Raw genomic sequence first — 16,134 nt, 5'->3', positions numbered from 1 at the left:
ACGGTGAAAAGTAAGTTTCCTTCAGAACGACCTCATAGCACGTGCTCATAGGAAGGAAAGCGTGCAGGTGCGGTGTTTTGTCAGCCCTCTTCCCGTCAGTAATGTTAATGACGCTTCTCAGGGCCTGTAGGGTGAACGTAAGCCCAGGACTCACCGGACTTCTGTTCGATGCCCCGTAGGATTCCTTTCTTCCCTGTCAGTGCAGCCCGGGCGGCCTCAGCGGGGACCTTGAGACGCGCAGGGGTGGCCTGCGTGTCACACAGCAGGAGAGACTGGGGGCACCGAGTAGCATGCTGACAAGGTTGAATGAAGGAAGAAATTAAGTACGTGGTACAAGAAAACGTGCAGTGGATTTCTGTTTTCTGTGTCCATGACCAGAAAAAAACAAAAAGACCTTCGGGAGAGGGAGAGCCCAGTACCTCCTCTGGAAAAGCAGATTCAGAGATGTGATAGACAGCCTGAAAGTGTGGCAGCTACAGAACCCAAAACAAGGACTCAGATGACACGGAAGCACTTTTCTAACGTAGCGCTTTGTGTGGGAGCCGCACACGTGGGGAAAGGGGCGGCTGAGGGCGGGGAGGCTGCGCTGCAGCCCGTGTGCTCCTCTCCGCAGGGGAATTCATCATCGGCCGAGTGATCAAAGCCATGAACAACAGCTGGCACCCCGAGTGCTTCCGCTGTGACCTCTGCCAGGGGGTCCTGGCAGACATCGGGTTTGTCAAGAGCGCCGGGAGGTAGGAGCAGGGCACCCTTTCACCCGTCGGGCACGGGTGGGCAGAGTGACGCTCTGCGCTCGCGCGTGCTCCCTGGGGCCTCGGACACGGAGTCGGGGCATGGGGCCTGGTGTCTGCGGGAGAGGCTACCGCAGGGAGTTTCTCAGCCATCAGTCTGGTCCTCTGGGAGGGATAAATAACTCTCCGTGTGAAAAGTCGGGGCTCGGTTCTGCTCTCTTAAGCCCAGCGGTGATGTTTAAAGAAATGGTTTCTTTAATTTCTTTTCATATATATGGGAATCTTTTTTTTTAATTATTAGGAAGAACCTTAGATCTTAAATTTAAGCTTCTAAAGCCGTTCTGGCTCTGTTTAGACATCTGTGTCGCCCCTGCCATAACCGAGAGAAGGCCCGAGGCCTCGGGAAGTACATCTGCCAGAAGTGCCACGCCATCATCGACGAGCAGCCTCTGATATTCAAGAACGACCCCTACCATCCAGACCACTTCAACTGTGCCAACTGCGGGTACTGCAGTGTCTTCCTTTTCATTGTACAAACGGAGGGAACCAGGGGTCACGCTGATGTGTAGTCTTTCTGTTACTCTGGCACCCAGATCGGTTTCCTTCAACTTTTAATCTGGAAAACGTTCAAACTGTAGAAGAGTCTGGAGACTAATACCTAGAGAGCCGCCATACCCTTTGTTCAGTTTCACCAGGCAACATGTTGCCACCTTTGTGTGTGTGCGTGTACACGTGAACATATACACATACCTTTAAATAGTCAGCTCGTATTAGAATATCCCTAAGGATTCCCACAACTGTTTTTCATAACCACGTTCTTCCAGTCCAGGATCCCCCCACAAACAAAAAACTTAAAAAGGTCTTATCTTGGTACGTGCATAACAGGGTGTGACATTAGAGTGTTATCTTAAATTACATTTGTTACTTTTGCTGTATTTACACCTAAAGGGAATTTTCTTTTTTCCTCAAAAGCTCATGATAAATTGTTAGGCTGTGAGCTTCGGAATCTGCCTTCTAATATAAGAACTTAGTGGAAAAGATACTTTACTGTAGTCGGCGTGACCATCCGTGCTAAGTTACGGTAGGGAGTGGAGAGCTGGGGTGAAGGCTGACAGACAGCTTCTTTTGGGAGTTCAGTTTCTACCTTATCTCGTTCTCTTGCCTGTCCTCCCTCGGTTCATTGTTCATGAGCACTTCTAAAGAATCGTTTAAACCCGATGAAATTCATCTTGATTTGGGGCCATCTCTGTTTATTGACTCAGGAGACTGAAAATAGTGTGAACGTAAGCATTTGGAGGAGGGCCGGTCTGAGCGTTCCGTCTGTGTATTTTCTGTTCACCTAAAACTACTCTTAGCAGCTTGCTAGTGAGCGTCAGTAAGTGGAGCTAGTCTCCAAACTCCTTGGTTATTTTGGGAGGATAACATCGGCGGGTCTGTCCTCACGCCTGGGATACTCCTCCCCAGCGTTTAAGGAAGACGAGGGACTCTGAAGTGACGGCAGACAGGGGACAGTAGCTGTGGCCGGCGCGGTGGTGTGTGGCCGGCTTGTCAGCACCGCACGAGGCGGAGGTTTGGATACGAATCTGAAGCCTGTTCAAGCGTCTTGATCAGACTACTCTGACCACCTCCGGGGGGAGAAAAGCAGCTACAGGGGTCGTTGCGGGTTCTCTTCGGAACCGCGGAGGCACAGGGGCTGCACCGACTGCCTGCCCGCCTCGCCGCGGTGCTGCTCAGCGGGTCCCTTTCTCGTGGGCAGGAAGGAGCTGACCGCCGACGCCCGGGAGCTGAAGGGGGAGCTGTACTGCTTGCCGTGCCACGACAAGATGGGGGTCCCCATCTGTGGCGCCTGCCGCCGGCCCATCGAAGGGCGCGTGGTGAACGCCATGGGCAAGCAGTGGCACGTGGAGGTGAGTTGCCCGCGGAGCGGTGACCGGGGCCCTCGCACGCCCGGCGCTCAGGTGCGCTGGCGAGGCTGGGAGATGCTGAGGGGCACATGTGGACCTCGTGGAAGACTAAGAACATAGATTCTACACGGCTCTGTGACCTCCAAGTGGCGAGGCAAGCAGTGCTCTGGCTTCCTAGATCCTTGAGGCAGGAGGTGTCCTGGTCCAGCCCAGAGACGTGTCCCCACGCTCACCTCTGTCCTCACTCTGTGCTGTCGAGTCTAGGCCTCCGGATGCCTGGACGAAGGCCGGATGCTCTACAGGGTCACCTGTGGCCCAAGTGACATAAGCAGCCCAGGGTCTAGGCCTCCGGATGCCTGGACGAAGGCCGGCTGCTCTACAGGGTCACCTGTGGCCCGAGTGACATAAGCAGCCCAGGCTGTCACGGGTCTCCTCTGAGCTGCTTCAGCTTGGGTTTTGCTTCGCTGTGTAAATAAAACATGGCGATCCAAGTATGACTAACGCAATTTCTTCCAGCATTTTGTTTGTGCCAAGTGTGAGAAACCGTTTCTCGGACATCGCCATTACGAGAGGAAGGGCCTGGCGTACTGTGAAACCCACTACAACCAGGTAGTGACGGGGCTCGTGGAATACTACGCACGCTTGTATGGGCCTGAGCCTCTCAATACTTAAGTACAAGGAGAGCTCTGGGAAAACGTACGTTGGGCTCCAGCGATTGCTTTTTAACGTTTCATTTGGAAAATCATTTCAGGCTCGCAGAAAGGTTGTAAAATAAAAAAATACAAAGAAAATACCTGTTTTACTCAGGTTTACTACCTGCTTCAGCATGTGTGTGTCCTGCCCTCTCTATGAAGACGACACGTGAATGCACGTTTCCTTATATACAAGTTTATGTACACATACAAACACACGCGTATTTTTTCTGAAGCATTCGATGATGAGTTCCCCATGGTCCTTTACTCCTAAATACTCGAGTGTACATTTCCCAAGAATACGGGAATCTCTTATGTGACCATGGTTATCTGTATTGATGACTTCAATCTGTCCGTTTCAGCTCTGTCACCTGACCCAATAAACTCCTTCTGGCCTTTTTTCCACTCCAGTACCAGACCCAGTGTAGGGTTTTCATGCTCCTTTAGCTTCCTGAAATCCAGACCATTTCCAGAGCCTTTGTTTTTGATCACGATGAAGAGTAAATGCTTTTCATTGTAGGAAGTAAACACTAGTCCGTGAACTCTTGCTGACTCTCTCTCTAGTAACGGCAAATGCTGGGTTTAGGCAGCCAGCTGTTTGTTTTTAAGTTGTACAAAGAACTGAAATTATTTATATTAAGTGTTTGGTGTTCTGATACTTGGTTGTAATTTTTCATTTTCAGCTATTTGGTGATGTTTGTTTCCACTGCAACCGTGTTATAGAAGGCGATGGTAAGTACCTGCAGTGGTTTTAACCTGTAGGGCACCGTTTTGACACAAAAACCCTTGGGTCATGTGAAGATTGAAAAGGGTTGTTTGGACTGCGATCGTTACCGGTTACTTTTCCCACGTGTTCTCCAGCAGGGAGACGCTAACTCCTGAGAGGTGGGCTGGCTGCTCCTTTAGGCCAGTGCCAGAGGGTCGTTACCATAGGAGCGGCCGACCCCAAGGCCTCTCCTCCTTGCAGTCCCTCCTTCCGGAAGCTGCAGGGCGTGTTTCTTGGGAGCACTTAGGAAGGGCCCCCTGCACCCTGGCAGTTATCTCTAGGTGTTTCCAGGGCCCGCCCCCTTGTCCCTGATTGATGTGGACGGGAAGGAAGCAGCTGTGTTTGCCAACAGGCGCGGCAAGTTCTGCCAGAAGCTTCCTGGCGAGGTTGCAAACGTTCCTGCTGCAGCCTCTGAGCAGAGAGCCTAACTCGGCCAGTGCTCTCTGAAACACTGCCCGCGTGCCCTTCACGAAGGGGTGGGTTCAGGAAAGTGATCTCTAGTGCCTTTGGGAATAGATCTTACCCCCGCCCACGGGAGGCAGCTGCCAGGGGAGGGAAGCTCTTGCCCTAGTGCTGGCTTGGAAGACAGGCTCCTGCAGGCCGGTGAGTCAGTGTCTGGACTTTGTTTTAATTACCTGCTGTGCTAGGAAAGCCGGGCACGCCGTCACAGCTTGGCAGTTGGGGCGGGGCTGGGGGGCGTTGGCGTGAAGATCTGGTACCTGCCGTTTGGATGCCTCACGGGAGAAGAAAACATTAACCACCAACACGGGTTGAAAAGACAACGGTGATCTTCCCTAAGGGGAAGCCTACAGTCGTGGGAGACAAATGCAGAGCTGGGGTTGTGTGTTCTGACAACGTGACGAGATAAATTAATGAATAACGTCGACTGAAGGTCAGTTAATGGCCCTGAAACTTTAGTGCCGTGTGTGGCTCTTCGGTGAGAAAAGCCCTTGAGGAGGGCAGCCACCCCGGGAGGGGACGGGTGGGTGTGGTGAGTGACGTCCCCCTCCTGTCCCCTAGTGGTCTCCGCCCTCAACAAGGCCTGGTGCGTGCACTGCTTCTCCTGCTCCACCTGCAGCGCCAAGTTAACGCTCAAGTAAGTCTGCCCTCGGCTCCCGCGAGCCCCGCGACGAGCGCTTAGGGGACGCTGTTAACAGAGTTTAAAAAGAATGATCTGATGCCTTATTTCTTCTTTCTGTTCAGGCCTTCTAAGAGCAAAGCTTCTTCCTTTAATTGTTCCCTGTTTTCTCCTGTTCCTTCTCTGTCCTGCGCAAAGGGATAAGTTTGTTGAAATTGATCTAAAACCAGTCTGCAAACACTGTTATGAGAAAATGCCAGAAGAATTTAAGAGGCGACTTGCCAAACGGGAGAGAGAAGCAAAGGATAAAGACAAGCAGAAAAAGAAAAAGCCAGTCTGTTTGTAAACTTTTCTATCCCTCTGTCAGCATTTTCACTGCTTTCTCCTTTGGTTAGTCCTTTAGAATATGTTTTCATTCTGTTTTTGTCTCTTGCGTTTTTCGTTACTTTCGGGCATGTATCTGTAGCCAGGAGAGGTTGAAATAGAAGCATTTGTCCCATGTAGAGCTGGTCCTTCTGCCTAATTATTAAAGTTCCACACCTTGAGAAGGGTTCACACTTAACACTGGCTTGTACTTCACTTTTGTCCCTGAACCTGTAGACTCTCTCAGCTCGTTTTTTTAATCACAATATGGTATAGATTTCTTTTTTCTTTTTCCAGTGGATTCAAAGGGAAGAATTCTAATCTCCTAATAGAGACTGGAAAAGTTTCAAAGTATTCTTGTCCGATAATTGCAGCTTTTAAAATCCTGGGTTTTGGTTTCTTTGCCTAGAATAATATAATTTGATCAATTCCAGTGTTGCATGTTCTAAGTTCTGTATTAAACTGAATCCTCTCAGCATGTTTCCTGTCTAAGCAGAGACCCTCTAAGGTACATAATAAGATACGGCATCTCTGGTGTGTGTATATGTGCTTTCATTCACTGCCCACATGCTGCTGGTTATGAACTCATTTTCTTGATGTTTTCAAACTCAATTGTATTCCTGATTTTTATGGGAAATATTTCAATCTTGGAAATTCTCTTAAATTGCTAGCATGATTGTCCCAGTTCCTTCATAGTACCATTGTGTTATGAGCTCTAAAAGTTTTTTTATTGTTTAAAATTAAAGAGGAATTAAAATTCAGATATAAGATTAAAACAACGTAAGGTTTGTTTAGCATTATCTCTGGGAGCAGGGATAATTTATTTCTTTCATCAAAAACATGGCGGTTTTAATAGCTTTTGTTCTAAGAAGACTTTGGGAGAACTTTTAACTCAATGGTACTATTTAAATCAAATTGCTAGTTGAAATGTCACATCATGTGAATAACTGTCAGCATTAGGATCTCTGAAAAACAGTAAAAATAATTCCCATGTGGTGCTTTAAAATAAAAGATTTTTCACTTTAAATGTGTGGTCAGGAATTAACTTTGTCATTAATGTTGTTCTTTAAAATTATATCAGCAGATATAATAATATGTCACAGCTGACAGCATATCACTGGACCTGTCCCAAATTTCACAGAAAATGAGCAAGTTGTAAAATTCTGCATTTGCTCCATTCACAATTAAGGACCCATGATTTCAATGGTGATAAGCGCTCATAACTGTCAGCTGGAGATGTATCACCCATAGCTAGGAGGCCGTCTCAACACCTGTCCACAATTGTTTTACAAGTGAATTGAGAGTGTGTATTGCCCTGGCTTTTTAAAAAGAGTTGAGTTCTCCGTACATATGCCATTCACAGATGTGACCACAGACCACAGGTCACAGATGTGACCGCCTGGTCCACTTGTGCCCTTGAAGAGTGATTTAAAGCTTTCTGTCAGACAGCCAACCAAAATAACCTATATATTATGTTAGATTTTTTTCAAGATGCTTGTTAGTGTTGTGGGGATGGGAGGCCAGGAAAGATGAAACCTCACAGCTACGTGATATAAAATACTAAGTAAGATGATTTTGCCTTCAGTAAAGAGAGGATCGTTCAAATTACAGAAATACAGTTCTTTGCTTTGAATGACTGTTCTTTAAAGTGCTCTCATGGTACTTTAAAATGTGATTGACTTTAATTATCTGAATTTTATTTACATTATATTCCCTGTATACTTAGCACAGACTAAAATGTATCGATAACATCCATTCTGTATTAGATAGATGTACAAGATCAATTTACAAGGGCAGCTTCCTTCAAATGATATTGTGAATATTTTATGTTTACCGTAATGATTAGAATTGAGATTAGAATTATAATTTTTTGCTAATATGAATATAGATGTAATATGCATAGTGTCTTCATTTACTTCAGTAAAATTACTGCACGTTATTTGTCTGTCTGTATACAAATGTTGACTACATTTCCACTAATTTCTTTTTTTTTATTATTATTGTTATCTTTAGGAATAAGTTTGTGGAGTTTGACATGAAGCCAGTCTGTAAGAAGTGCTATGAGAAATTTCCATTGGAGCTGAAAAAAAGACTTAAGAAGCTAGCTGAGACCTTAGGAAGGAAATAACTTCATCTTATTTTTTCTCTTCTCTGCAAAGATAAGAGATGACAACATTGCTTGACCTAATACACCCTTCCTTAAAGCTGTATTGCAAGAGTTGAGAGTGAAGAAGACCTATTGAATGGTTTTCTTCATCTCCTTTTTCTCATTAAAAAAAGTTTGTGTAATCATATTTAAAACATGGATGAGATCAAAATTTGCCTTTGTTGGTAACCCTTATCAATTTGAAATGGCAACTGTACTTAATAGCAAAAGAAACATGGTTAAGTGTTAATTTTTAATTGAGGTCCAAAAAGTTAAATATAACTTTTAAAAATGAAAGTAAGCAGTCAGCTTTTACGTGACTCCGATAAAAATATAAACACTATTTTACTTCGTATTCAAAAGCAAATTAATTGCAACTGCAGTTTGGGAGGATATAAGAAAGAAAAACAACCAACCAGGAAAAACAGACCTTATGGAATCTTAGTGCATTTATCAAACTAGTGGCAAATGAACACACACATTACTAAGATAAGAAGCAGGTATATTCAGAACTACGTGATTGGGGGTTTTGTTGTTAGGGTTATAAACGCCTTAATTACTGTGCTTAGTTTTACATTTTGTTCTCCTTGTGAACTTCTTCACACAGTTACTTAACACAGTAGTTATAGCTGATAGTATTCCTTTTTAAATTTTGTGCAAAACAATTTATACTAGGTATCTGAAAATACAGTATACTTTACAATATTGGGGAAGTGAAGTATTTTTTAATGTATTACAGCAATTATGCTTCTAAGGTTAAGGTCAAAGATGTAGTCTTAGAATAGGACATGAAATTAAATGTTATGTAGTTTGGAATGTATCACTTTAAAAAAAAGTGAATGTATATGTGTTGCTCTTATTGCCTTTATAACCAGCTAATATCTATGCTTTATACATAAACGAACTTGCCTTGCCTTAGAAAAATACATACATTAATCAGGAATTCTAGCTGTTTAACACCTTACAAACTAAAAACAAGTGCACTGACTGAGATTTGTAAACTCAAATTCATTTACCACAGCCATGATTATATGTTAAACTTTTTTTCACTTTTTGGGGAAACACATTGAAATTAATTTCTGTAATCTTACTAGAAGAGAAGGATGTTGATGTGTGTTTCAAATTTTTCATTACAAATCTCATAATTAGATTTTATTTCCTATAAGTAGGAGGCATAAATGACACTTTTAAATTGCAAGAGGAATGTTTAGGTATCAATTTTAGGTTAAAAGTGGTGAATTACTTTACTTTGTAAAAAGTTTTATCCTGAAGTTACTGGACCAGTCTTTCTTGATAAACTTGTATGCAAAGCAAATTTTGTGAACATTTTTTAAATGTTGCTGCTGCTATGTTATCATGTAAAAGAAAATTGCCAAGGTGGACTTAGGGGGAAATTATTGGTTTTTCCAAAAATTGCTGAAATACTGTTTTACCATTAAAAAAAAAAATCTCAGGATGCTACCAGTCTGCCATTAAAATATTTGTATGCATGTATTTTTTAAACATTTGTGCATGCACTTTACAGAGTGAACTGTATTTCAGTTAATTTATAACCAATTGCTTTATTTTTTAGTGTTCTTTTAGAGTTCAAAGAATTATCAGTGATTGAAGATAATCAATATATAGTTCAAGACTGTGCTTAGAAGTCTGAAACTGTCTTTGCATTTGACAGCAAGAATCAGAATCCCTTCAGCGTGCCTTTGTCAGCTAATATATGACCAGCAACAAAAATCTTCAAAGTATTTATTAAATACTATACTGTGGATACAGGCAGAATAGTGCAGGGTTTTCAGTCTGGGGGTCTCGATGCCAAATTCCTAAATGCTCTCCCACCAGAAATTCGGAGCAGAAGGCGCCCATTTGCCTGTGTTTCTAATCACTGGGAAGAGGCATGGGCTGAACTGCTGCTCGGTTCACGTCTCTCCTGTAGCAGAGGTCCCACTGCTCACCCCTCTCATAAAATACGAGTTCGTATTTCCTGCAAGTCTGCCTCATTAAGCCTCCAAGGCTGTGGGGTGTTTTATCCAGACACACACCTTCTCCGCTGTAGGGGACACAGAGCCCTCACTCATGGGGGGAGGAAGGGCTGAACAGTTGTCAGTGGACGAGAGGATGGACTTGCTTACTTCACGGTGTTTCGCACGGCTTCCTCTGGCCGGAGAGAAACTCAGGCTAGTGAGCGAATCTTGGCTTAAAATCCTACAAGGCCGTTTGAAATAATTCACTGTTTACCGCTTCTACGTGGTCTTTTTCTTATCAAGCCTAAGATAATTGGGAAAACGTTTGGGTACAAGTCAAACGTTCTTTGGATCATGTTCAAAGCCTTATTAACATTGTAACTGATGGTAGATCATTTTGCCTCATTTATTTGCCAAAATAGCAATTTCTAAATTAAGGAAATTTTGAGGTCGGCTTACAGCATTGTTATTGTATTTCATTTTAGATTGTAAGCTCAGTGGCAGGGACACTATGTCAATAATTGTGTTTTTATATAGCAACCAGTGCAGTATACTCTTGGTGCTTAATAAATGTTCATAATTGTTAAAAATAACTGTTGTGTTTTGCTTAACTTGAATGGCTTTGAGACATGGAACCATGAGAATATAGGACTAGTGCTTAAGAAAGCTGTTTTGGAAACAACCTAAGCGTCCATCGACGGATGAATGAATGAAAAAATGTGGTCTGTATAACAGTGGAATATTATTCAGCCGGAAATAAGACGGGAGTCTTGCCATTTAGGACGACGTGGATAGGACAACTATGCTGAGTGAAATAAGTCAGAGAAGACAAATACTGGATGATCTCACTTATATGTGGAATCATTTTTTAAAAACCCCAATAATCATAAAGCAAGAATCATAAAAAAAACAAGAACAGATAGGTGGTTGTCAGAGGTGGGGTGGGAGGGTGGAGGTGGGCAAAATGGGTGAAGAGGGTCAAGAGATACAAACTTCCAGTTATAAACAATTCATAGGGGCATCATACAGCATGGTGACTACAGTTATTAATACTGAGTTGCACGTTTGAAAGTTGCTAAAAGAATAGATCTTAAAAGTTCTCATCATAAGAAAAAAATGTTAAAACTGCATGGTGGGGACTTCCCTGGTGGCGCAGTGGTTAAGAATCCGCCTGCCAATGCAGGGGACACGGGTTCGAGCTCTGGTCCGGGATGATCCCACATGCCGCGGAGCAACTAAGCCCGTGCGCCACAGCTACTGAGCCTGCACTCTGGAGCCTGTGAGCCACAACAACTGAGCCCGCATGCTGCAACTACGGAAACCCGCGCACCTAGAGTCCATGCTCTGCAATGAGAAGCCACCGCAATGAGAGGCCCGCTCACCGCAACTAGAGAAAACCTGCGCACAGCAACGAAGACCCAATGCAGCCAAAAATAAATAAATTAATTTTTTAAAAATTCCGGGAAAAGAAAACTGCATGGTGACAGATGTTAACTAGACATTGTGATCATTTTGCAATGTGTACAAATATGGAATCATTATGTTGTACCCCTGAAACTAACTTGATGTTATAGGTCGGTTACACTTCAATTTTAAAAAGAGTTCCACGTTTTTTTCTTTTAAAGCCATTTTAAACTTTTACTTGTATGTAGTTTTTTCTGGAAAACAGTTTAAGTGGTACGATATCCAAACCATGTAAAAATGTCAGTCAGACTCTGCATTCACACGGCAGCCACCTTGTAGGTAACACGGTGTTATTTAATCCTGACAACCCCCAGGGCTGTGAAGTCAAGGAGGCCCTTTGAGCTTGCACGGCAAGACGTGGCGTGTCCAGAACCTGAACCCAGGTGGTTCCTGTGCTTCCGAGCTCGTGCACATTTCTACCCTGTTCCTTGGTGGATGTCTGTGTGTGTGAAAAATTCAAGTCGTCTTGAGTATATCACAGAAACATTCATGTATACGGATAAAAGCAAATGGGCTGATTGCTGGCCATAAGGCAAATCTGAGAACCATGTAGGCTGCTGGTGGAGTCTTCCCACCGTTCACCCTGAATTCTGAGCGGCTTCAGTTCTTTATCTTCACACCCTTCAGCTGCCCAGTGCTCTTGGGGCTCTATCGTTCCCTCCTCCCCTCCTCAAATGTCTGACCTGAGTCCTGCACGCCGTGTCCTCCCCTGGGCAGGTGCAGGCCTTGGCTTCCTCCTGCCCAAGAAAGAGAGACGGGCGATTACAGCACAGCATGGGGGGAAGCATAAGGTTCTGCAAGGTCACACGGGCAGCACCCCGCAGGTGGCGGGAGAGGGTCTCCTGGAGCTGGATCTTGAAAGGAGAATAAATACCCACTAGCCCGGCCTGGGGGCAGGGGCCCTGGCCCTCTTCCAGTTCCCATTTCCTCCATTTTCCCACTGCCCTTAGTGGCATCACCATCTCTCCAGGCTCCCAGGCTAAGGTCGAGTTGCCCTCTGTTCTCCCCTCCCCCACCCCTCCCATCCCCACAGCTAAGGACCCCAAAGTCCAGCCGTTCAGCTGCAGAAGGTCCCAGAGCCCTTCTTCCTCCCAGCTGGCGCCCTGGCTGGCTCCACGCTTTCCTCACTCTGCTCTGACCTCCAAGCAGCCATCGCTCGACTCCCCTTGTTTACCAGCCTCATTAGGCTCACCGAACAAGCAGGTCCCAGCCTATTGCTGAGTCTGTTTTCTCCCAATGGCCATGCCCATCACGCAGGACTATCTTTCCCAGACCTTCACCTGCCCTCCTGAGATCCATATACCCTCCTCACTTTTGAGACTCACATCAAATTCACCCCATTTTTTAAACCTTTCCTGACTTCCTCAAGCAAAACTAGTCACTGTCCTTTGCTCCCCAAATCCTCTGCTCACACCTCTGATTCAGTAGCTGTTTTGAGCACTTGTATGTACTGGTTTGTGTTCCTGCCAGAAGGATGGCTCCCAACGGCAGGACTCGTTTTTGTCCTTGTACCCTTGCCACTCACAGGAGGAGCTCGGCGATTGCTGGGTACTTGGCAAAGCACGTTCCACCCTGAGCAGCTTCCAGCATTCCACAAAGCTATCAGAGCTTCTAGAGCTCAGAAGCAGCAGCGCCCACGGCCCCCAACTGGCCCTGGGACACATACGTGCTACGACAGACCATGTTGCCTCTTCATTTTCATTCATCTCAAGGTATTTGCTAATTTCCCTTGTGATGTCTTGACTCATTGGTTATTTAGAAGTATGCTGTTAATTTGCACATATCTGTAAATTTCTCCAGTTCCGCTCTGTAGTTGATTTCTAATTTCATTCCATTGTTGTGGGAAAACATACTTCGTATGTATCATTTCAATTTTTTTGCACTTAGTGAGGTTTATCTTATGCCTTAGCATATGGTCTATGCTGGAGAATGTTCCATGTGCACTTGAGAGGCACGTGTATTCTGCTGTTGTTGGGTGGAGTTGTCAATAGATGTCGTTTAGGTCTAGTTTGTTTAGGGTATTATTAAAGTCTTCTCTTTCCTTGGTGATCTCTGTCTAGTGAATCTGTCCTCTATTTTTAAAATATATTTGATGACAAAGGAAAAATTATAACACTGTTCAGTGGCATTTACAGTTCATGTACATGTAATATAAGACATCTACAACATAAAGGGGGGAAGGTAAAGCTATCTATATGGCCATAAAGTTTCTACATTCTACTTGAAATGGTGAAGTATTCGTTCTGAGTACTCTGTGAATAATTATCTATATTGGAAGCCCTAGAGCCACCATTTAAAAAACAACTATACAGGGCTTCCCTGGTGGCGCAGTGGTTGAGAGTCCGCCTGCCGATGCAGGGGACACGGGTTCGTGCCCCGGTCCGGGAAGATCCCACATGCCGCGGAGCAGCTGGGCCCGTGAGCCATGGCCGCTGAGCCTGCGCGTCCGGAGCCTGTGCTCCGCAACGGGAGAGGCCCGCGTACCGCAAAAAAAAAAAAAAAAAAAAACAACTATACAAAAGAGATATTCAAAAACAATAGATAAATCAAAACGGAATGAGAATATTATTATACAAAATACTCAAATAACCAAAAAGAAGGCAGAAAAGAGTAAACAGAGGAATTAAAAATGGAATAAACAGAATCCAAATAATAAAATAGGAGACATAGATCTAAACATCAATAATTACGTTAAATATAAATGGACTAAACGTAACAATTAAAAGACATTGTCAGAGTGGATAAACAATACCTAACTATATGTTGAACAAGAAACTAGCTTTAGCTTTTCTTGTCATTTTATAATGACATACATACATCAAAAGTAAAGGGATGAAAAAGAAATATAGAAACTTTAACCAAAAGAGCTAGAGTGGCCATATTAGTATCAGACAAAGTAGATTTCAGAGCAAAGAAGATCATCGGGGATAAAGAAGGACATCACACAATAATAAAGGGTCAATTCACCAAGAAGACACAACTATCCTAAATGTGTCTGCATCTAACACCAGAGCTTCAAAATTCATGAAGCAAAAACTGACAGAACTAAAGGGAGGGGTAGACAAATCCAAAATTATAGCTGAAGACTTCAATACTCCTCCCTCAGTAACTGACATAATTAGGAGACAGAAAATCAATAGTGACACAGACCGAACAGGACCATCAACCCAGTGGATCTAATAGACATTTGTGGAACACTCCACCCATCAACAGCAGAATACACATCCTTTTAAAGTGCACATGGTAGATTCACCAAGGTAGACTATATCTTGGGTCATAAAACAAACCTTATCCATTTAAAAATAGTAACTAAAATCATGTAAAGTTAGTCCTCTGATCTTAGTGCAAGTAGACCAGGAGTCGATAAGACCAACATAACAAGAGAATCTCTAAACACTTGGAGGTTAAACACCAGACTTCTAAATAATCGATGGATCAAAGAGAGAAAGTCAAGGGAAATTAGAAAATGTCCATATCCCTCGTGAACTTAAATGCAAAATCCTCAAGAAAAATTAGCAAATTGAATTGAGTAGTATATAAAAGGTTAATACAAACTCATCCATGAAAAGTCATGAAATTCTGAAAAATGCTGTACCATAGATGAAACTTGAAAACATAAGGCTAAGTCAAATAAGCCAGGCACAAAAGGACAAATAATGTATGATTCCCATTCTATGGGGTTCCTAGAATAGGCAAATTCATTAGAGACATAGAGTAGAGGGTACCAGGGGATGGGGACGGGGGGATGGGGAGTTACTGTTTAATGGGTACAGCGTTTCTGTTTGGAATGATTAAAAAACTTTAGGAGATGGATAGTGGTGATGGCTGTACAACACTGTGAATGTATTTAATGCCATTGAATTATACACTAAAAAAATCGTTAAAATGGTAAATTTGATGTTCTGTGTATTTTACCACGATAAAGAAACAAGCCACGGAGCAACTAAGCCCGTGCGCCACAACTACTGAGCCTGTGCTCTAGAGCCCGCAAGCCACAACTACTGAGCCCGTGCGCCACAACTACTGAAGTCCGCACGCCTAGAGCCCGTGCTCCGCAACAAGAGAAGCCACCGCAATGAGAAGACCACGCACCGCAACGAAAAGTAGCCCCCACTCACCGCAACTAGAGAAAGACCACACTCAGCAACAAAGACCCAATGCAGCTAAAATATAAAATAAATAACTTTAAAAAAGCAATATCAAAAAATAAAAAATTATAAAATAGATAACCAACAAGGACCGACTGTATAGCACAGGAAATACTGCTCAATATTCTGTAATAACCTAAATGGGAAGAGAATTTGAAAAAGAATAGATACATGTATATGTATAATTGAATCACTTAGCTATACACCGGAAGCTGGCTCAACATTGTTCATCAACTACACTCCAAAATAAAATAAAATATTTAAAAAAAACCAGAAACATACAATCTAACTTATGGACTGTGTTGATAGCTAACTTTTATTTAAGAAAGGTTTCCTACTTTACCAAATGAAATGCCAAAAGAAATTTTATAGGCTGTTGGCTATGCTGTATTTTTAAATAATTATACTGTTTCAAAATATGGTATACCAATTGTCAAAACAAATTTTGCATTTTCTATATTTTACTTCTCTCTCAAAATACACCTGTGCTTCCTTTTTATTTATTTATTTTTTTTACGGTACGCGGGCCTCTCGCTGTTGGTTGCGTCCTCTCCCGTTGCGGAGCACAGCCTCCGGACGCGCAGGCTCAGCGGCCATGGCTCACGGGGCCCAGCCGCTCCGCGGCATGTGGGATCTTCCCGGACCGGGGCACGAACCCGTGTCCCCTGCCTCAGCAGGCGGACTCTCAACCACTGCGCCACCAGAGAAGCCCCTGTGCTTCCTTTTTTAAAAATAAAATACATTATGAAAAACAAATCATACTTAAAAGTCCGACCCAGAATGTGAAGCTTAATTGACTGCTGCTGCTCATTATGGAAAGAATAAAATGTTCTCTCTCTCTCTACCTTTTTTTTTTTTAATTAATTAATTTACTTTTGGCTGCG

At 43.6% G+C, this 16,134-nt stretch overlaps 1 protein-coding gene across 7 annotated transcripts in view; it reads left to right on the top strand.

Annotated features, from left to right (window-relative positions):
- Positions 1 to 10,559, top strand: part of LIMS1 (LIM zinc finger domain containing 1) — a 93,580-nt gene extending 83,021 nt beyond the window's left edge. For 4 of the 7 annotated variants that reach the window (XM_060309419.1, XM_060309420.2, XM_060309418.1 and 1 more), the window contains exons 4-11: positions 614 to 734; positions 1,087 to 1,236; positions 2,488 to 2,638; positions 3,152 to 3,244; positions 4,011 to 4,059; positions 5,114 to 5,189; positions 5,370 to 5,561; positions 7,548 to 7,682. In XM_060309419.1, the coding sequence (XP_060165402.1) occupies positions 614 to 734; positions 1,087 to 1,236; positions 2,488 to 2,638; positions 3,152 to 3,244; positions 4,011 to 4,059; positions 5,114 to 5,189; positions 5,370 to 5,517 (788 nt within the window). In that variant the 3' untranslated portion in view covers positions 5,518 to 5,561; positions 7,548 to 7,682. Of the gene's footprint in view, positions 1 to 613; positions 735 to 1,086; positions 1,237 to 2,487; positions 2,639 to 3,151; positions 3,245 to 4,010; positions 4,060 to 5,113; positions 5,190 to 5,296; positions 5,562 to 7,547 lie in introns of those variants that run through there. The other 3 variants (XM_030845063.2, XM_030845062.2, XM_060309417.1) reach the window with 2 other exon arrangements.
- The last annotated feature ends 5,575 nt before the right edge of the window (positions 10,560 to 16,134 follow it).

Source organism: Globicephala melas, chromosome 12, assembly GCF_963455315.2.
Source record: "Globicephala melas chromosome 12, mGloMel1.2, whole genome shotgun sequence".
In the NCBI taxonomy this organism is placed as follows: domain Eukaryota; kingdom Metazoa; phylum Chordata; class Mammalia; order Artiodactyla; family Delphinidae; genus Globicephala; species Globicephala melas.
The sequence above is the reverse complement of the archived record's forward strand: the minus strand, read 5'-3'. Positions and strand labels throughout refer to the sequence as shown.